The sequence below is a fragment of the Zootermopsis nevadensis genome, unplaced genomic scaffold (genome assembly GCF_977971745.1).
Source record: "Zootermopsis nevadensis isolate Lab colony 2312 unplaced genomic scaffold, Znev_1.0 Znev_ptg000003l, whole genome shotgun sequence".
Classification (NCBI taxonomy): Eukaryota; Metazoa; Arthropoda; class Insecta; order Blattodea; family Termopsidae; genus Zootermopsis; species Zootermopsis nevadensis.
This window is the reverse complement of record NW_028259135.1, coordinates 4,403,736-4,426,637: the sequence shown is the minus strand read 5'-3', so window position 1 is coordinate 4,426,637 and position 22,902 is coordinate 4,403,736. Positions and strand designations below refer to the sequence as shown.

Genomic DNA, 22,902 nt, shown 5'->3' with positions numbered 1-22,902 from the left:
TATAGGGCAAACCGGATGTAGTACGAGCTTCTGCCGCTAGGGGGTGCGGCCTACATTCATAGTGAATCAGTGTGCCAGCCGGCATCATCGAATTAGCATTTCTTTCTTAGTTACGGGCGTTTTGGTAGTGCATTACACCGACCCTCCTGCGATTTCGGAATGGCGTGTGCATCAAATTTTGCCAAAGACTCGCCTAAACGGCTACGGAAACCTATGAAATGCTAAAGCAAGCATTTGGGGAGTCCGCAATGGGTCGTGCACAAACTTTTGTGTGGCATTCACGTTTTAAAAATGGCCGAACCTCTGTCGATGATGACGAGCGTTCTGGACGACCATCTTCGAGCACAACGCCCGAAAATGTTACGAAGATTCGGCAGGCCATTCACGAAGATCGACGTCGTACCATCAACGACTTGTGCGACATTGTTGGGATCGGCTATGGGACCTGTCAGCTGATTCTAAAGGAAGAACTCCACATGCGACGCATCCTGTCTGAGGACCAGAAGCAGAATCGACTTCTCGTTTGTCAGGAGCTCAAAGATCTTGCAAGAACCGACCCCAACTTCCTTTCTAAGCTCCGTGTGACTTCTTCCTCTTCCCAAAGATGAAAATTCAGCTAAAGGGAAGGAGATTTGAGACGATAGAAGAGATTCAGGCAGAATCGCAGATGGTGCTTGACAGGCTGACAAAGAAAGATTTCCAGGGATGCTTCCAGGCTTGGCAGCGGCGCTGGGATCGTTGTGTTCACTCCCAGGGGAACTACTTCGAGGGTGATGGATGAATTTAATACCTGAGATAAGTGTACGGGTTTTTATACGCGCAGTCTTGAAACTTTCCGATCGCACCTCGTACTTCATGTGGCTCGGTTAGGTCTTCCAAATTACTTCTTAAGTGGCGTCTGGGAACAGAACGTTATGTCGGTTCCCCACTTCGCTACTGAATATAACAATTCTTAGTATAAATACGGTAAAAATATCCTCACGAAGAATGATACCATGAAGTTGCTTGGTAGGCCAAAGTATTTCATAATTCATCGCTCCTTCCAGTCTTTCAACTGCAAAGTATTTTAATCAATAATTTGATGTCAGTTATTTATATTAATTCCGAGAAACAGAACGTAGTTAACCAGACGGATTACATTAAGTGATTTTAGATTTTCTTCTCAATGAATGTCACTTGTGGTCTTGTAGTCTTATGAGTTGTTACTATTGTTTTGGAGGACTATATCGCATGCATATTTTTAATGCCCTGGCTGAAGATTGGCTATCATGTCTGTGGTTTTCAGTAGTTTCCTGTGTTTTCCTCAGACGCATTTACGGATACTGCCTTAAAATTGACACATCCTTCGACATCCAATATGAATCTTTGCTGTTATTTTGTACTTATTTGAAGTCTGTCAGTGTTTAGAAACTTCCTGAACTTCCCCTTACGTTGGATTGTAGTCATAAATATTTTGAGGGAAATTAAGTTTTTGTCTTCGTCCTAGTTTTATTTACATAATCTTCCAGCTTTCTTCAATGTCCCTTTTTGTCTTTTCTTTGGCTTAATTTATGGACGTTCACTAGAAACTCTTAGATTTAGAGTTTGTCACGATTGTGAAAATATCGGTATGTGTGTGCCCCACTTACCTCTTTTTATTAAAGAACCTCGCACTGAAAAGCTTAATTTGCATACAGTAACCTCTTAACTACTTTCAAAATGTGTCTCTACACATATCTAACTGTTGGGCGGAAATGAACGTCAGAAGAAATTGGAAACCGTAAGAAATTTTATATAACTTCTTAACCGAGTTTCTTCGAACTCAAATTAAATTAACGATTTTAACACGAAAATTTAAATTTTGAAACCTGCCATAACTATTATAAAGGTCAAGTGGTTGATGCTATTTAAAAAAATAATAGCTGTTTACTCTGAGAATCACATGAAACCTATAAATACACCTTTTGGTCAAAACGCAAAATTTTTGATTGTTAAAGCATTTGGTACATATTGTTACCACTGGGCTCTGATGGGCTAGAAAACGATAGCGGAGAGCCGTAAATATTAATATATGTTAGTTGTAATGGAGAGAACCTCGAAAATTTTATTTGTATGGTTATAAGTTGATAACATTAAGATATATATATATATATATATATATATATATTTATATATGAGGGGACCGAATTCTAAGGATAAGAATTTGATGTAACAAATATAAGTCTTCGTGAATTAAGGCAGCGTTGATTTCATGTATACTTCTGCGATCGGAGCTACAGTGTGGCTACCTTAATGTGCTATTATTGTATTTTGTACGTTTGCAGTCTTTGAAAGCTGTTCGAAGGCTGTAGGCAATTTTTATGTAGAGTACTGGCTTATAAAGTTGGCTTGTGTGATTGGTACTGTGTTAGATTTCAAGTTCTCAGATCTATAAATATGTCGCTGTTGGTTTTATGGGTTGTAACGTCGTGTGGACCTGTACCTTATTACGTTATCTTTGAAAACTGATACTTGTATGAAGATTTCTGTCTTCTGGGTTGTTGCGCTGTGTAGTCTGGTCGATGTTTACCAACGTTTCGGAGGTCATACTGCCTCCGTCATCAGGGCGATGAGTATGAAGATTTCTGTCTTCTGGGTTGTTGCGCTCTGTAGACTGGTCGATGTCAACCAACGTTTCAGAGGTCATACTGCCTCCATCATCAGGGCGATGAGTATGAAGATTTCTGTCTTCTGGGTTGTTGCGCTGTGTAGTCTGGTCGATGTTTACCAACGTTTCAGAGGTCATACTGCCTCCATCATCAGGGTGATGAGTATGAAGATTTCTGTCTTCTGGGTTGTTGCGCTGTGTAGTCTGGTCGATGTTTACCAACGTTTCAGAGGTCATACTGCCTCCGTCATCAGGGCGATGAGTATGAAGATTTCTGTCTTCTGGGTTGTTGCGCTCTGTAGACTGGTCGATGTCAACCAACGTTTCAGAGGTCATACTGCCTCCATCATCAGGGCGATGAGTATGAAGATTTCTGTCTTCTGGGTTGTTGCGCTGTGTAGTCTGGTCGATGTCAACCAACGTTTCAGAGGTCATACTGCCTCCGTCATCAGGGCAATGAGTATGAAGATTTCTGTCTTCTGGGTTGTTGCGCTGTGTAGTCTGGTTGATGTTTACCAACGTTTCAGAGGTCATACTGCCTCCATCATCAGGGCGATGAGTATGAAGATTTCTGTCTTCTGGGTTGTTGCGCTGTGTAGTCTGGTCGATGTCAACCAACGTTTCAGAGGTTATACTGCCTCCGTCATCAGGGCAATGAGTATGAAGATTTCTGTCTTCTGGGTTGTTGCGCTGTGTAGTCTGGTCGATGTTTACCAACGTTTCAGAGGTCATACTGCCTCCGTCATCAGGGCGATGAGTATGAAGAATTCTGTCTTCTGGGTTGTTGCGCTGTGTAGTCTGGTTGATGTTTACCAACGTTTCAGAGGTCATACTGCCTCCGTCATCAGGGAGATGAGTATGAAGATTTCTGTCTTCTGGGTTGTTGCGCTGTGTAGTATGGGAAACGTTTGCTGCTCTAATGATTTAGGCAATAAGGACGTCTAGCAAGCCTGTGAACGTCTACCAGACCACACGACGCTACAACCGAGAATATAGGCCATCTTCATGGTGTAATTCAGCCGAGTAACAGGTTTTGCCGTCTGGGAGGGAAAATATGTTTGTATGTTTAATAAGAGATTTGCATCGGAAATGAATTAACATAAAGACCAACGAAGTCTGTTAAATTACAATAGATGCTACTTGAAAATGTCTCCACGCATAATTAATTATTATTAATTTTCTTACATTCCGTCTTCTGGTAAGTACTTCAAGCTGCTCTTCGGTGTTGACATTTTCAGTTTGGCACACATTTCTAAAGATAGATCATTATATTATCTAATTATTATCAGTCTGTATGAAGTACATTGGGAAGCTCACTTGAGTTACCGCTCGGTATTAACGTTGTTTTATTTATTTTCAGTCGTGAAACTTATGAATCACTCAGCTCTGTCACTATGGTAAATAATAGAAAAGTGTGTGACATCAGATTTTTAAGATAAATTATTCTTGGACTGCCAGCCGCGTCAGGTGGTTGAAAGGCGAAGAAACTAGCATTTAGAGAACCATCCTCGTCCTCAGGATGCTGAGGTACCAGACACGGCTGGTAACCCGAAAATAATTTATTATTCTTAGTCGCCGTGTAAGTACCAAATCATACATAAGATTCTTTACTTTTTCGTGCCTAGATTTAGACCTTTATGACACGTAAGAAAAATCCAATGCTTGTGCCTTGAAGTGCACTAATTTTCATGTGTTTGATTTTCCTTCACAAGAGCCAATAAGTTGAAAGTATATCATGAGTAATTCCATCGGCTTTTTAGGACTTTTGCTTTATAACGGAATGCATTTCAGTGTCCTTCAGGTGACCCCAGAGATGAAACTGTCTTGAGTAAAGTTAAGTAAAGTTCTCTAACAGCGATATTTTATGATTAATATACATCATTTAGCACACGTAATATTGCAAGACCCGCATCTGCACCTCGATAAAACAGAGCAATTTGTTTCATGACATTTAATATGACTAAAGGGAGGAAGTGACGTTAAATTCAAGTGGTAATGAATTGCTGTTTAAGACCAACAGGGACTAACCTCAGGATTTTGTGAGAAGCTGTAAAAGTAGTTTCGTAGGCGATGTACTGCAAAAGTGTTCTGTTCTGGAGGAGTGTGACGTTATCCTAGATTAATAAACGAATCTGAGGAGCACAGCCGACCTTGAGAAGGACAGCCTCACCTAGTTGAGGAATTCTAAGCAGTTTATGGAACCCAGTGGTCAGAGTCATGTCAAGGACACTACAATATCAGTCCGCGGGTTTGCCAAATAGAGGACTTTTAGACTGTAAAGGTATTTGAAAGACATTATTTAAGCGCAAATTTCTTCCGAACTGTTGGAATCTGAGAGATCACGCTCATGTCAGTTTGAGGCCACGGACAGGACAGCGTCATGTCAAGGTCACGACAATATCATTCAAAGAGTTCTTAGATTAGAAGCATTTGAAAATTTCAAGGTCATTCGAAATAAAATTCTTTAAACCCATATTTCTGCCGATCTGTAGGAATCTGCGGGACCATACTCATGTCAGTTTGAGGCCACGGACAGGACAGCGTCATGACGAGGCCACGGTAATACCAAATCCCATGGTTTTCCGAATGGATTCCTTTGAAATTTACAAGGTCATTCGAAAGTTATTTTTTCAAGCGCATATTTCTGCCTATGTGCAAGAATCTGAGTGACAATATTCATGTCAGTTTGAGGTCAAGGACAAGTCAGCGTCATGTCATGATCACGACGATATCAGTCTGTGGGTGTTCCGTACAGAGGTATTTTAAATTTTCATATTCATTTTAAAGTCATGTTTCAAACGTATATTTCTGCCGATCTTTAGGCGTCTGAGAGATAATACTCATGTCAGTTTGAATTCAGGGATAGGTCATTGACATGCCGAATTCACGACCATATCAATCCATTGGTGTTTAGAATAGGGGCAGTGTACTACAGTCTGTTCAGTTTACACTCAGCTTTCAAGCAATGGAAATCGTAAATTTCCATGGAAGTGGGCAGAGAGAAAATGTTTTCGGCAATATATTAAACCTTCAAAGGGCTGGACACTAACAAAATAAAAGGACATAGACCCAGTGCTAATGAACTACATATGGAAATGTTGTGCATTCCTAACAAGTGTACTGATAGTAATAATATTATGTTATTCTGTTTTATTCATAACAGGAACCTACTTTTATTACAGCAGAGAGAAATCCATCAACATTAATTTTTAACGGTAGCTGCATGAGTTCTGTTTTGTATTTTCTCTCATTAGTGAGTCTAAAACATATATATTGCTTTAACATTTTGAGCGGGATTTGCGGGCCTCGCTCCACGTACCATGACTTTAGGACCTCAAAACAAAAACGAAATCTCTAAGCTGTCATTTAAGTTTGTTGACGAGTTTGAGCCTCCAAAATCCTTCTGTGCAACGGTAAAGTGATCAAACCATTCTCCAGGAAGTTTAACAGTCCCTAGGGATAGTAATGTAGAACTTTGAAGCTCCTCAAAAAGTGTTAAGATCAGTTCCATTTCAGTTTGACTTCGCAGTCATCGCTTGGATTGGTCTAGAAAATAAATAATCTTTTTACTCTATTTTCATTTTACGCGTGTTTCATTGGTGTGAAATTTTTAATCGAGAGGAAGAATATACATATGTACAATTACTGTGTTGAGAAAAAAAAATGATGGAAATATTTTGTCCTAAGAACAGCAGTAATAGAAACTTGAAAAACTTGCATAATTTATATGCATTACCAAATATTATTATGGGTTATCACTTACTCATTTTCTTTCCGTAGTGTTTCCTAAAATTTGCAGAGGAACATATCGTTTCTACTTCCAAAGTAGAAACATTTGTGATGTAGATGAAATAACACAACGTTACAGTCCACAAAATTGCAATTGAAATTACTAGGTTGTATCAAACCAGAGTCGGTGAGATGGGAAGTGTGTTTAGCACACATGAAAAATATGAGAAATGCGTTAAAGATTTTGGTCGGGAAACCTGAAGAGAAGAGACCACTTAGAAGGCCTAGGAGTAGATGGGAGGATTATATTAACGTTAGAATTAGATTAATAGCTTATGTGATTGTATACTGAAATCATCTGGTTCAGGACAGACCGCTGGCAAGATTTGTGAACATGGTAATGAACCTTCTAGTTTCATAAAAGGTAAGCGAATGTCAGCTTGTCAAGGTCTTTAATACATGACGCTAGTTGCGTTTTATAGAAAGCAGCACAGATATTTTTATATCACCTTTTCTCTTCGCCGTCACGTCTAAAATGTCTATGGCGTACATCCGGTCTCATATGCAATCCAGGGCGGAGCCTCGGTCCCACACGCTTCAAGCTGATCATTAGTAGATGTGGAGCTTAACTTCCATTCTGTCTGATTCACTTCGATGTCTAGTAATAGAAAGCAAACAGAATTTTATGACGTACAAATTAGCGGAGTTTGATAATTGAATACGTGCATTTATCTAAAATTTAAATTTCCCTTTTTGATACAAATTCACGCGTAATTTACTTTCGATTCTACACATTTGTTAGTGATTAATCGCGCTTAGTTATAATCTATTATATTTTATAATCTCATCAGAATGAGCTGCCGATATTTCTTTGTTACATTGTGCCTGTCCCGATATACCGTACATTTAATTTTTATTTTACAAAATAATTTTTCAGAATTGCGTTTCTGACTTTATATTTTGTATGTTACTCGTATAATTTATCACTTACGTATTATATTTTATTGTATCAACTGTGTATAACTGACTATTATTATGCTTGTTAAAAAAAACACACACACAGGGAAATAATAATGACATATTTAATCCCAGAAGTACGTGGCTCCAGTCTTCGATAGTGCACCGGATGTTACGAGGTTTTTATAGTTTTCCTCAGCCACCCACTACATGCATTTAAATAGCGGGCAGCTGCTTCCTTCCCAGTCCTTTTCATTTATCCTATCTATCTCCGGGACAATTGCCTGTCCTATTCTAAGTTTTCGTGACGGTACACGTTTACAGCTGTGTGTCGTAGAAGGGAGCCTTTCACGCAGGCATCGAAGCATCCGAAGGCCTTATACGTCATTGTGAAATTGGGGCATTGCTATTCCTATAAGACAAATGGAAAGAATACATTAAAACTTGTGTTCTTGTAGAACTAAAGGAGAGATAAGAGGTCGTCCTCGCCCTCTTTGTTGATTCACTGTATCTGGGCCATCCATTTGAGGTGTGGAGGCATAAATCTTACTGGCCTTACAACTTACACTGTTCTTTATAATAATTGCTTCTTATCATCCAAGGTTTATTACCGTGTTGGCAAGGTCTCACTTCTGGACTCTGTGCTGAGCCATTTGAATGTGCTCACACTCTCATACCATTATATTAAGAGCGATTTTAAATAGCGTTTGCTATCTGCTCCTTGTTATTCCAAACGTTCTCTTATTACCATGCAAGATTTCATATTTACTGGGTGTATAGTTTGAAGATGGCTGTTTTCTGAGTTAGTGTGCCGTGTAGTGTGGTAGATGAAGACGGAAATCTTCATACTCACCGCTGTGAGAACCTCAAGTCTTACACAGTGTGGTAGATGTTTTCGAAAATTTCATAGCTGCTTGTTCTATACATGTATAGCGCGATCTCCCTGCAGGTAGAATATCTGAAACGTCTGTGAACTTCTCCCATAATACACAGTGTAACAAACAGAAGACAGGTAACTTCGACCGTTTTCTATGTTATTTTCAGATAATATTTTTGTATGAATTTCTCATTTCTTCCGTGCGTGCTTCTTTCCCCACCAATCTCATCTCCCTTCCTTTGACCACACAAGTAATATACGAAAAATTTCTGTGCTGATAGAGTCCTCATGGAGCTGAGCCAAACTGCACTACACGGAGCTTTGTAAAGTAACCGAACTAGCCATAAAGAACGGGAAATCCCAGTCTGTCTCTTCAAAGTGCCAGAGATCCTGTCTCTGTGCCCCCTGAGCTTTGAGAGCGTTGCTTTATCTGACGACAACTCATCACGTGCATACATTATCAGAGGGTCGAGTGAGGTTAATTTCTGAATGATGACTTCAGGATGCATGCAATCATTAACGATCTTAATACAGTACTCACTTGATCTGAAGAAAACCACGAAGGCACCAGGCTATATTTTGAGTGGTAAATAAATTAGACATCGTTTAGTTACATAGAAATAATATATTCTATCCTTAGCGGCTATTTTAATTTAATTAGGTGGACGTTTAGCATAGACATTCCTTTTCGGATTCTGGTTACTCAGTTGTCTCCTGTGGCAAAAGGAAGAACTATCATGGACCATAGGTATTTTGGAGACGCCATTAACTTTGCTGCGCGTTTAAAATATTTTCATATAATTATCGGATTCAAATCTTACCAGCTATGGACTTACTAAAGTTACTTGCAGTGCTCGTCTGATTAAAACGGCGCCTTGATGTCACGCATCCCTCTAATCTTATAGTAGCGCTCTGTTAGACATTTAGGTTTGCCTGACGTATATTTGATTTATTCTTACACAACGTTTCGGGAGTTTGAACTACTTCTCGTCTTCAGGTGACTGTCATTACAATGACATTAATTTCAATATTTGTGTTATTAGTGATAACGATCGGCACCGAAACCGGGACCTTTCAAGTAGCAGTTTATTACGCTAACAACTATACCACTGAGGTAATAAGTGTCATTATACACATACCCACACTTACTATTGATGGCCCTAGTGGGCCGAAACGTCTCATTAACAAAATAAATCATCAGTCGCATAGTTTATTATTATTATTATTATTATCCCATCTCTTCACCACTTTATGGGGTATGTACTTCCATGTACCCGAGACAGACCTTGTCCCTAAGGTACATAAGACAGCAGCTATTTCCGGGATACATTTTGTTTTTAATATGTATTACATGTATTATATAATTTATATCTTAATTGCGTCATGCTTGTGTTCTTCAATATAATCAATTTTATTCACCGTCTTTACACAAGCTTATATATTGTTAAAATCACATAAAATTATAACATTTCTTCATTTGATATTGTTACATTTTAAAATGTAACAATATCAAATGAAGAAATGTTATAATTTTATGTGATTTTAACAATATATAAGCTTGTGTAAAGACGGTGAATAAAATTGATTATATGTATTATATAATTTTATTTTACGACAGCGTCTTTCTAATGATGTATGAAGTTCCCAAAATTGCAGTTTTCTGAAGTTCCCTGACGTCGTGTTCGCCCGGGGTGTTGGCCAATTATTATTATTATTATTATTATCTAGATTTTATTAATCCAATAGTTGGCTCCCAGGGTCAAGCTGAAGCTGTTTATTCTGATCTTAGCAGTGCATTTGATCTTGTGCCTCATACTCTTCTACTCAAGAAGCTCAGTGCTTTTGGGCTCTCTGATGGTTACGTAAACTGGTTTCGTAGTTACTTAACCAACAGACAATCCCAGGTTCGCGTTTCTGGAACTCTTTCGTCTACTTTTGTGGTCCTCTCTGGTGTTCCACAGGGATCTGTTTTGGGTCCTCTACTTTTCAACTTGTTTATTGATGACATATGCCAAGTAATTAATCATTCTAAATGCCTTCTTTTCGCTGATGATATCAAAATTTCTCGTGCCATTAAATCTCCCAACGACTGCAATGAACTTCAAACTAACATTGACTCGGTACAAGGTTGGTTCACTGCCAACTTCATGAAACTCAATATTAGTAAAACTACAGTAATTTCCTTCTCCAGGAAAACCACTACTTTGATCTTTGATTACAAACTTTTTCAGTCCTCCATAACACGTACCGATACTATTAAAGACCTGGGAATATTTATCGACTCCAAGCTCCGATTTCACAACCATGTTGACCACATATTTTCACATTGTATTAAGTTGCTGGGTCTTGTTCGCACATTAACCTTTTCGTTCTCTTGTCTCGATTGCCTGTATATGTTATATGTAACCTTAGTTAGATCCAAGCTCGAGTACGCCTCGGTCGTTTGGAATTCTATTACGACTACTGATGCCAACAAACTGGAACGTATTCAGCAGAAGTTTGCAGCCCTTTGCTACTATCGTTTCCTCCCCCAAGTGCATTACAGATATGCTGATGCTTTAGAGTTTTTAAAACTCCAGACCCTGCGTAAGACAAGGCATTGCAGTGATGCACTGTTCCTTGCACAGGTTTACCGTGGTTTTAAATGCTGTCCTTTCCCTTCTGGAAGCTGTCGGTCTCCGCATTCCTGCTCGGAATCTGAGAGATTTTTCTATGTTCAGTTTTAGCCCTTTGATCAAAAACAGTCCTTCTGCTAGATGCGCATCAGCTGCTAATGTCATCTGCAGGGATTTGGACATATTCGAGACGAAAATTGGCACACTTTTTCACATTTTATAATAGTATCATTTACTTAATTGATTCATGTTATTTTTACAAATATCCTAATGTAGTTAGTAGTAATTTTTTGTGTATTTTTTCCGTATCAATATATTTTATATATTGCTTGTTTCACCTTTTATGTTTTACTGTGTTTGTGAGTTCGTCTCTGTGCTGTATCTGTAATTGGCCATTAGGCTGTTGATACAGCACACAAATAATAAAGAATTGAATTGAATTATTATTATTATTATTATTATTATTATTATTATTGTTGTTGTTGTTTCTTCAAATACTCTGTGTCAACTATAATGGTACTAACTTAGCGTGTGACCTGTCAAAGTTGAAATCAATGGACCTTTTTTGTCTTAAGTAGTTTTGCAGCATTATTTAAAACAAAAAACGAATTTAAATTGAACATTTATAAAATGTATTTACAAAGTGAATAAAATGTGAATACCATTTTCAGGGCGACTGAAGCCAAATTCCTGCCAAACGCAACTCCTCCAGGCCCCATCATAGGCGTCAACATAGCCTCGTTTGCATTTTTTGGAATCAAAGTCTCCAGCGTCTGAAATTAATGTAAAATTTTCCGTAACGGACAGTGTTATTATATCACGTATAGATGAAATCTAGGATTAAAACACGTGTAAATAACTCTTATCAAGTCAGTCAATTCCCATCCACTATATTAATACAGGAGACGATCATGCTGATGTCTTATTTATTTTTTTTATTTTTTTTTAGTGTTCTGTCTGACGACAGGTCCATATGAACAGGATCCTTCCATCCTTTTCTCGGACTGGGACCTGTTCATATACGTTCTTGGCAGATGATCCAGAAGTGGTTTGCCATTGCCTTCTTTTGTGTGTGAATGGAGTAATTGTTGGGATGCCACGGAGAAACCGGGGAAGCCCCCGGAGGAAAACTCCGTGTTGCCTAGACCACGGCCTTGCCCAGCACAAGTTATAAATTCGGGCATCGCTGGGAATCGAACCCGAGACCCCAGGATTACAAGGCCAGCGTTCTAACCGCTAGACCACCGTGGCTGCTGATGTCTTATTCAACCTTAAATGATTCACGCCTTTAAATAACTTAATTACGTATTGTCTTTTCTTTATTTGTCTTTATTTGAGAAGCTTTGTAATTATCAGTCTTCACGAGATATTAGTGATGCGATGGTCGAGACATGCAACACGCATAGGGAGATAAGAGTTGCTTACATTTTAGTTGAGAAATGTAATACAGAACGATAATATGGTGAACCAACGCGTATAAGAGAGGACAATCGATTTATAACGAACTGAGGTTTAAGGTTAAGGAGTGAATTCGTCTGGCTTAGTACAGGATCCAGTGGTGGGCTCTAATCAACAAGGCAATGAACTTTAGGGTTTCATGAAACGCGGGGAATGTATTTACGAACTGAGAGACTGTCAGTCTTTGAGCAAGGCGTGTGTCCTATGGAGTTCATTATGAGAGGTTGTGGGTGAGTGAGATTTGTTAATTGTTTAGTAGGGTTAAAGTGTATTACTGAAGCCCTGTTTGGCACAAAGGTTGTTGTGAACTATAAGCTGGTTCCCTTTGCCGAGTTTTCGCTGTTCGCGGTGATGAATGTGGCGGGGGGCTGGAACCAATCAAGCACCTGGCTCCCCACTATAATCGCAACTGAGGTTAGTTTGACCCTCACAGAGGTTTGCCTCTAAAGCGACCATATATTCTGACTAATTCATAGTCGAAACACACTGGATCAACTAAAGGGAAACAGCTTGTGCAACTTTCATTCAGATGGACAGCGATGTTCTGAAACAATAAGCGCATTTTGATTTTCAGGTTGTTTAATGACGCTGCAAGACAGACAGACAAACAAGTCTGAGCTTGTGAAAATCAAATTAAGAAGTGTTTTGTGGATTTCGCAAAGAAAGTGATAATAACATGTATGTAATTATCATCTTATTTCATATTTCGATTCTTTCACCATTCATGTTAATTTTTACATATTGATAAAAGATATGCAGCTTTTGTGGTTGAAACAACGTCATTAAATAAACTAAGAATTAAGACCCAGTCCACGAGAATGCCGGATATTACTTCATAATAAGCAACATAAACGTTTTGTTGAATTATTACCTTCTTAACAATAATGTTAATTTTCAGTTTACTAGGGCAGAACGCTCCTTTCGGAGCTCCTCGGAGGGGTTGGTCAAGTTTTTAAAAAGCAACCAACCCCTTCGGGGGGGTTGGTTGCGTTTTAAAATCTTGTGTAAGAAACTAAACTAAACCCCCCGAATGGAGGGTTAAAATACTTGACCAACCCCCTTTCGGGGGAGCTCGATTAAGTTTTTAAAAAGCAACCAACCCCTTCGGGGGGGTTGGTTGCGTTTTAAAATCTTGAGTAAGACACTAAACTCGGCATTGTTGTGTTGTACTCGGCATTGTCGTGTTCCACAACAATGCCGAGTTTGTTTATAGTTGATATTGTTGATGACGTAATTTATTGACGACGACGACGAAATCACAAATTTTTATAGTAAAAGAAAGAAGATTCTACACCATGACTTATGCAGACGTAATATAATAAAAATTCAGCAATCAACCGATCAATAATAGACGCCTAATGATGCGTGCACCCCGGAGAGCTACTAGTTTATGAGATTTCACTTGATTCTCCTCTGCGTGACCCAATTATGGGTTCCGGGTCACTGCCTGCAGAAGATTTAAAGTGGATGAGTAGCTTGGTAGGATCAGTGTAACTTCGGGGTGTACCTGCAGGGAGTGGTTTTCGTGTTAAACCAAGGCCTCTAGATACTCGTGGGGAATTTCTGTGCCACGGTGCTGACACGAGCAGCGTACTGTAAGGGCGCATGCTTTCCCGATCGACAAAACAGAAAATATCGACTAATACTTGAATTTAAACACCCCTTCCCTACGCAACAAATGGTGAAGGAGAGCTTGAGAGACGAAAAATACGCAATTAGGGGATTCGGAATGTGCTGTCTTCACCTGATACTTTTAAAATAAATACGGTGGACGGTTTGGATGGGGAATGAAGCACGAACGGGAGCCATGAAACAAGCATCCAGAATTTTAATTTCAATATCTTAATAAATTACAACTGAGAAGAATTAGGAGAAGGGAGGATGATATTAAAATGGGTAACAAGTAGAGCACGGAGATGGAATTTAATTTAAATGGTTTAAGATACACTTGTTCAATTTTATCAGTCTAATCACAATAAAATATTATTATTAAATATTAAAATATTACAATTAACATTTAAATATTTAAAATATATTAAAATGATGCTCTCTATCGAAATGTTCGATTTACATTAGAGCCTGATGCTCTAATGTAAATCGAACATTTTAATATTTTAATATTTAATAATAATATTTTATTGTGATTAGACTGATAAAATTGAACAAGTATATATTCAACACAATATGACGCAACATTATCATCTCAGGTTTAAGATACGTTCTAGTGCGGGATTTTACTTTATAATTCTATTCCATGGCTAAATAAATCTTCAAAATTCACGCCTTCTGCTTTATAAACGATTAAGCTTGTACGTTTGAGTGAGTGAGTGAGTTTATATGGTCTAAACATAATGCAACCGAACTAATTCTTTCGAGGTACTCGGTTGATCTTATGGTAGAGCAACAGCGTTGTTGCATTTTGTGTATAGGGACAATTTGTGGGTAGTTTTTTTTATTCCTTTGCTGTCAAATCCAGAGACCGTTGTTGTACTGATAAGAATCTGTCACGTTGCAAAGAAGTTACTGGGAAATTTAAAGTTTACTTGGCGGCGAGTATGAAGATATCTGTCTTCTGGGTTGCATGTTGCTCTGAGACGTCAGAATTCTATCCGATTACACGGCGCAACAAATCAGAAGACGGCTATCTTCAGAAGATATTAGTAGAATTTTATTCGTGATCAAATTAACATTACTCAATTTAAATGTATCTAGGTTTATTTATCCATTTTTACACTTTAACTTAGTGATTTTTAATTTAAGTTATTATCAAAGAACCAACACCTTTATTCAGCCTGAAATTAAAAGTAAGTAATCAAGAACTACTGATAACTTCTGTTAACGAAAATCCCTAAAATGAAGTCCTAATGTATTCATAGCTTCTTTTACGCAGAGAATAAAATAAACATTAAAGGCCATTACTTGAAATTCTTAAACACAGATATCGTGGATTTATTCAAATATGGTGTCCGTTTTGTACAAAATTTTGTTCAAAATCTGAAAATAAGTTTTGTTTTCGTTAACAGTAATAAATTGAATAAAAATTTTCTTGGATATTATCCATCGTCTAGTAAATATAAAACGTAAAACGACGTTTCGGAGATGGGACTCTATCTCCGTCTTCAGGTTCCTACACAGTTGGGCCCACTAGATAGAGCTAATCCCTATCTCCGGACGTCCGGAGATAGGGATTGCAAAATGCGTTTTACGTTTTATATTTACTAGACGATGGATAATATCCAAGAAAATTTTTATTCAATTGACTCTTCACCATCGTCAAGAAGTTTTAGATTTGAAACAGTAATAAAGGTTTCTTTCCGTAAATTTTGAAAACATAGCTTGGATACTTTATACTATTGTGATACTTGCGAAAGACTAAATTCTGTGTCTTATGACAAAGTATCAATTAAGTTCTTACTAAGCCAATAATTGTAATAATTATAATTTCCATTTGCTGTCTTAGCAGTGACGCTGCGAAACATTTCTCCTGTACAAACATAATTAAACGCGGTTGTTTAATTATAAGTGATAGTAATGCTACGATCGATTCTCGAGAATTGGGATCGAGTTGAGACGGCGCAGACGCGTAAAGGGTTGGTCCAGCCGCAATCACCTGTTGACAGACAGTGTAGCGCCGTGAGTGGCGTCGCGAGCATGGAACGAGCGTGTATCGATCACATCAGTCGATCACCTCGAGAGGTCGCGTAGCAGTTCCACCATATATATATATATATATAAAGCTCTGTGTTTAGCGGGCTGCATCAGTCCTCCCTCTTCCGGGAAGGCAACAGGGCGAAACACAATAGTGTCCGATACGTTCATCCAAAGACGGGACGGTTATGTGATTAAACATTTTGTTGAACAGTTGTTCTTAAATATTAATGTAACAAACTTGTTTTTATTCAAAGCTTCGGAAAGTATGGACATCTGAATGAAATTCGTTATTATTTTCTTTTTACATGAATTTTCTTACAGTTTTTCAGTCTTGTCTTAGATATTTTAAAACTGGAAACTTTATCTCGTTTTACGTGTGTATGCAGATTTAGTTGAAACACGATGTTATGTCATCGTAGAGAATAAAACCCATTCTCTTGTTAACACTCTGCTCTGTGTAAAGATCAGTGAGGAAATGATAGAATGAGTGAAGAAGAATTTAATTAGGCGCAACTGGAAAGGGATACAACGAAAATGTCTATACAAGGCGAGGGTCTTGGCTTGTGCCGGTAATGGAGTACCTCTGGGATCAGCCCACCGGAGGTGTTTCGTTGTGAATTCCTACGTATACAGCAGACTCGTACTGTGTCATACATGAATTAGGGAAGGAATTTTTTACGTCTGTAAAAATTGTGCCCCTTTAAAGTCATAGAGAGTATAAGTGAGTTATCCAGCTGTAAACCAACGATGGTTTTCAGTAGAACCTTGAGCAGTGTTTTTATAATACTAATTTTTCTGACGTGTGTCTCCTGGATTAAAGTCAAGGAACAAATGGCACTACAATGGACAAAACGTAATTTTTAAACACATTAGCTTGACCTCAATTCTTGTTTGCAGGCTTATCTTCGTCAGACGATTAGAAGAGAAACGAGTTTCTTTATCTGATAAACATTGAGATATCAGATATAATATTTATTATTGATATTCCAGAATATGTTATAAATTTTTAAATTATCTTTGTCTTGGGCTCCTGGTCGTGTGTTTTAATATAGTTAAATAATTTGTTTCGTGACGAACTAAAATTTATTGGAACTGGTTTGTGCAGAACGCAGATTATGAAAGTCTGGTTTCCCTAACAAGATTGTGTTCCACTTCCTGGCAGTGTAAATTACTCCCAAAAGTCATCAATCAGCTGTGATTGGCTGTACCCTTTCGGGATTATTAATTATTTTTCTTAAATTTAACTTGCCTCAGTCGTTCTATACAACCCGGATCGTTATGAATTGCAGTGATTAATCTTATAAAACTGGCAAGTGTTTGTGCTGCTGTCTGGAAGTAGAGATAGCAAGTTGTCAACTGCAGTACGAATTTCGTGCTAGCCTTCATTGCCAGAGCCGCCTTCAGGTGACTGTCTATGTGGGAATGTGTCAATAACTCTTAATTGCTTTGACGAATACTCCCTTTGAAATAAACGTGCGAATAATAATTGACAGGAAATTGTATTATAACAAATCAACAGATTAATCTGTAGACTGAAGAATCCAGATTAATACAAACATAAAAACGACAAGATTGAAGTAGGTTCAGTATTTTAAACGTTAAAGTGTAGGTTTTAGTTAGTTTAGTAACGAGGTTGTCTAACAGAAGACTTGAAAAAATTATTTTCATATAGGATTGCTGTTATATAAACTCGTGCAAAATCTCCGTAAAGCTTTGAAGTTTTTATTGGAAGTGACAAGGCTTGTAACGTCATTAAGAAATGTGACGTGTAGTACTTGCTTTGAAACATCATGTCCAAACCGACTGCGTATCTCCATTATACAGAATTGTTTTACGTTCTCTAAAATGACATGAATTTAATTAAATAAACGGACACATTTCAGCCATCAGGCACTGTTCTTTTTAACTAATTTCAGTGTTTTAAATGTATTTCTAGTTTTATAACAGTTTTAAATTAAATATCTTACGATAATCGGTTTACGTAACTGATAACCTCAATTTTGCTGTTGGATTCCGATACCAAAATAACTTTCTTTGCATTAATTTTGCTCGGTCTGTGGTCTGTCTGGTCGGCCTGTTGGTTTCCAAGAAGCAGTCTGAGGTCGCGTGCATTTGGCCACATGGGAAGCAGAGATTGTTAAAACAGCTGACTTCAGAGATAGGCAACCTATTTCACGCTATTAATGTCTTATATTATAAATGAATACTACAATATTTTGGAGAAAATTAAGTGATAATTGGTTGAAATCTAATTGTCATGCTCCTTCAGTTTGGAAATCGTTTAAAGGTACAAAGAAACCGCAGTTGCTTAAGAAGAGAATGCTATACGCATTTCATCGGTAATTCAAGGAAAATAATTGGAATCTTATGATAGTGAGGCAGTATAAGAGACAGGTTGAAATGTTATCAGCTCTGTGACATCGCTTCACATAAAAACTGAAGATATTTTCTCAATTAGTAAACCAATAACTGGAAAATAACTCACCAGATGTAGATAGGACGTCCGCAATAATAATACTACTTGCACAGTGCGCATTTAAAGTATATGAAACTTATGTAAGCAAAAATCAAGTAATATTATAACTTCATTGTATGTTACAATGTTTCGTGTTACTTTTACAATGTTCCGTGTTACTTTTACAAAAGTTGTGCTCATATTTTTAATTGTAAATAATAAAGTAATAATTATTACAAATACTACGCAACATGTAATAATTATGGTGCGTATAAGTATATATTTAACAGAGTTAATGTAGGTCTTTTGTCATCTAAGTAAAAAGAAAATTTAATTATACGTACGACATGTGTTAAGTTTCTTATCTCATAATTGAAACAAAACGATTCAAACACTTCATATATGACCTCGTTACTCAAGTGTTTGTCAATATAAGCAGCATGTCACAGTAACGAATGCTTAAGAGATATACAGTATATGCTGTCGTAAATCCGTTTAGCGGAAAGTGTTGTGTTCGTCTTCCTGAAAAAAGAAAAATTACCACGAACATTTGCGAAGTACTTTACTACAATTCTGATATAAAATCTGACTTGCTAGAAGTGTTGTAACCGCACAGCGAAGAAGTTAAAATACGGGAAAGAAATTAATGAAGCGTCCAGCCTAACGTAACACTGTGTCGTCGATATGGGCAGCCTGGAGTCTCTGTTACCCGAGCGAGAGGATGCGTCTTCGTGTTCGGCGTTCCGTAACTCCACGTCCTTGGTCATTCAGCATCCTGGAGAAGAAGCAGACGACGACCCTAGGGACGAGACGCTGCGCCATTACTCTTACGGAGTGGCCATGCCGGCCATTTGCTGCCTTGGGATTCTGGGAAACGTGCTGAATCTCGTGGTGCTGACCCGGCGTAACATGAAGGGTACCGCGTACATCTACATGAGAGGTAAAAATTATTATATTTACGATTTCAGTTCCTTACGACAGTAAGAACGAAGGTGGTTGTCTTCCGGGTGGTAGCTCTGTGTAGTCTGGGATAAGTCTGTCAACGTTTCACAGGTCTTTGTTGCCTCCATCATCAAGGTCATGAGTCTCATCGCCACAACCAGAAGACAGCCATCTTTGTACAATTATATTTGTTTCCTGAAGCGCTGTTAACTCGTCGAGGGCAAAGGACCGTTACGAAGCTGCCAGCTAGAAGATATCGTTTGAAGTTAACAGCACTTTATAATACCAGGGATCTTAACATGTATATATATATATATATTGAATCATGCGTACAAACAGAACTATTTACACTTTGAATAGACACTTAATTCACTGACTATTGTGGAGTTAACGTCAATTGTGGCGTTACATAAAGTATGGTTTTATAAAGTGCGACATCTTATGTTTTATAATAAACCATCGTCTTATGAATTGTATAATTTAATATGAATAAATTTGTTTGCCACTGATGATGATCTCTTGAGGTCGAAACGCATTTGGCACTAAGTGTCTTTTCAAAATGGTCACAGTTTTGTTTGTATGCACGATTTTATGTATTTAGATAAAACTGCACTTAATGCAAGGTTTTAAGATTAACATATAAAGTTGTAATTTTGGACTATTTCATCCTCTGAATTGTGAAATTGTGTAACTGTTACGTTTCGGAGGCTTGATTCTGCTTCGTCGTCACGTAAAGAATGGAGAAAGAGGAGAGAAAGTTTGTCTGGGTCTCGCTGGACCAGGTCTGAGCCTAGCTCAACCGGGGGGGCTCAACAGATAGGCACTATGCCCTCTTTCTACCTTTTATATTTGAAGAAGAAAGCAGAATCCACTTTCTGAAACGTAGTGGTTAATTTGAACAAAATAACAATTTTACGTATTGTAAAGCACCGTCATCGGAAACCTTCTGACATAGATTAGCTATCGCCTTAGCTTAAGCATTTAATCCTAGATATTTCTTGTTACCTGTAGTCCAGCTTCAGCAGAAGGGGTACTATCATCGGAAACTAAAAAAAATTATCAGTCAATTTTGAGCATAATGGACAGCTGCTTATGAATGGAAGATAACAGGAAAGGTAATTTGTGGTCTAGTTGACAGTGATTTTAACAATTCAAATAAGTAATAACGACAAGCAACTTGAAATTGCCCATGCTATTTTTCTGTTATAACGCCTTTTGGACATGTAGGTACAGACCGACGTTTCGGAGTAACATGCTAAATCAATTTAGAAGGTGGAGACAGTTTCACCCAAACGTCGGTCTGTACCTACATGTCCGCATGGCCTCGCAAAGAACAACATTGTCACATTCACGTCCGTTAAAATCTCAAATTTCACATTAAATAAAGTTATTATTAAGAAACAACGATATTAGAAAATTGAAGAAGTGTTTTGTTCGCTTTAAAGGGAAGTAACTCTGTTTACTTGTCTCCCATCAAAAATTTCTAAAGGTAATGGCATGTAGATTAATGAATTTTCCTCCTGGAATTCTTGCGAGACATTTTATTACTTTAAGTGAAGAAGTAGGTTGCAGTTATTTGAAAACAAATTTTCTAATAAATATTCATACCACCTAACTACAACACTGCGGTATCTGTCGTAACGATCAGTGACTCCACATTTCTCTCACAAAGTTAAGAAGTTGGTTGACTCCAAGATTTCACTTCTGATATTCGAAAGGTGGACGTGTTGCACACACGTGGCATTGAGAAATGCGTACAAAAGTTTTGTCGGGAAATTCAGTCTGAAGAGAAGCCTTAGAAGATTTGGGCGTAGATGCGAGGTTGATATTGAAATTGATCTAAAATAAGTAGTCTACGAATATGTGGGATATTTCGCGAGATAGGGTAAAGTGGTTGACTTCTGTAAATTCCGAAAGTTTTGTTTCCGTGAAAACAGGGAATTACTTTACCGACAGTCACTATAAAACGTTCCAAGGAGTTTATTCTTTTTATCTTGTAGTTAATCCTCCGCGTCCAGACTGCGATTTCTAAGGGAGGGTAACAACGACATGCACAACCTCAAATTTCTATGATGAAACAGTGGCAGCATTAACCACTGACTAGGGGGGAGGGGTTAGTTCGCATTGGACTGGGGAAAAGTTTCTGTCCGTTTCTACAATATAAAAATAAACAAACAAACAAACTGTTAACACTATAAATGACACTAGTGCCAAACGCGTTTCGACCTCAAGAGGTCATCATCAGTGGAATTTTCCTCTAGCCTCTGCGTCGAGATCGGCTCTGGGGCCCACCCAGCCTCCTGTCCAGTGGTTGCCGATGTCCTTTTCCGGGGTTACGACGCGCCCGGCGCGTGACGCTTACCGCCCATTCGTTTCTCGTGCCGAGGTCAAGAATTAAGTAGGAGCTATACCGCCTCTCCCCACAAGGGTCTAAATGGCGTGTAGCTTTACGTTTGTATTTTACCTGGCAGATACCAGTTTTACGTGACCTAATTTGATGCCTGGGATGTCAAAATAAGGCCTTCAAAACTTGCCCTGTTCACTTCGGTCTTTTATCTTAGGAAGGAAAAGAATTAGCAGGATGGAGGTCTGTGGTAATTCATAAAATAATGGAGTAGGTGTATTAAATTGATGTATCGAACATACTGGAATGTCGAGATAAGTTTGAAATATAAAATAGAACTTTGTTTTATTAGCGTCGTTGGATAACAGTGTCCTGAATTTACTGTATCATATAATATAAAATGTTGCTTAAATCAGCGTTAAAATAAGGCAATGTGATATGGATGCAAAAGACGGAGATTAAAAATGTTGGACGCAGCAGAAATTTAGAAGTTATAATTCAGTCTTTTACATGATTAGATGTTTTGTTTTGGTATTTTATATAACGACGCTGTCACTAACTTAGAGTATATGCACCATTAGAGAAAGAAGGAATGTTGAAATATGAAAAAACTTAGTGAGTAATGCAGTCCCAGACAATACATTACTTACAGATAAAAAGACCCTATAGACGGGATGGGTGAAGAAAGGTGGTCTAAATCTGCCTCGGGTCATGAAACTTCAGGACGAGTAAAAGAGGAAGGTAGATGTTGCACTAGAGGTGCGAAGTTGCCTCATTCAAAAAGACGGTTGAAGCAGGAGATCAATATTGTAATACGAGTAAGCTTCATACTTTAGCGGGATAATAAATTTTGTTTTATCGGACGCAGTTCTTGTTCGCTAGGTCTGACTCCATGTGTGTACGGGAAAACTGAATCCCACAGGAGGCCTTCCGTCTCTGTCCCACGTTCCCTGAGTGACATATCATCCCCGGTATTGACAGGCAAAGCCCACTCGAAACATACTTCTTCTTATCGGGTCTTCACAACTACGAGAAACGACAGTTTGGAAAATCCACTAAACTCTGTGTGACGTTAAATATATCCGCTTCACTCACTCTATCAAGCTAAAGCATCTCCGTATACAGACTAAGTTTATCCTTAGGCATGTGCGTGCGTACATGAAGTGTTCATGTAATCGAGAACAAAGATTGCTGTCTTCTGAGTCGTTGCGCCGTGTAGTCTGGTAGTTTAACGACGTTTTGGTGGTA

The 22,902-nt window shown here is 38.1% G+C and overlaps 1 protein-coding gene across 2 annotated transcripts in view; it reads left to right on the top strand.

Moving 5' to 3' along the window:
• LOC110839568 (putative G protein-coupled receptor B0563.6) overlaps positions 1 to 22,902 on the top strand; it is a 138,261-nt gene that overhangs the window by 50,263 nt on the left and 65,096 nt on the right. The window contains exon 1 of one of the 2 annotated variants that reach the window (XM_022083909.2): positions 15,931 to 19,308. The exons of the other annotated variant lie outside the window; for it this stretch is intronic. Coding sequence (XP_021939601.1) covers positions 19,053 to 19,308 — 256 coding nt within the window. The 5' untranslated portion in view covers positions 15,931 to 19,052. Of the gene's footprint in view, positions 1 to 15,930; positions 19,309 to 22,902 lie in introns of those variants that run through there. 2 annotated transcript variants of the gene reach the window in all.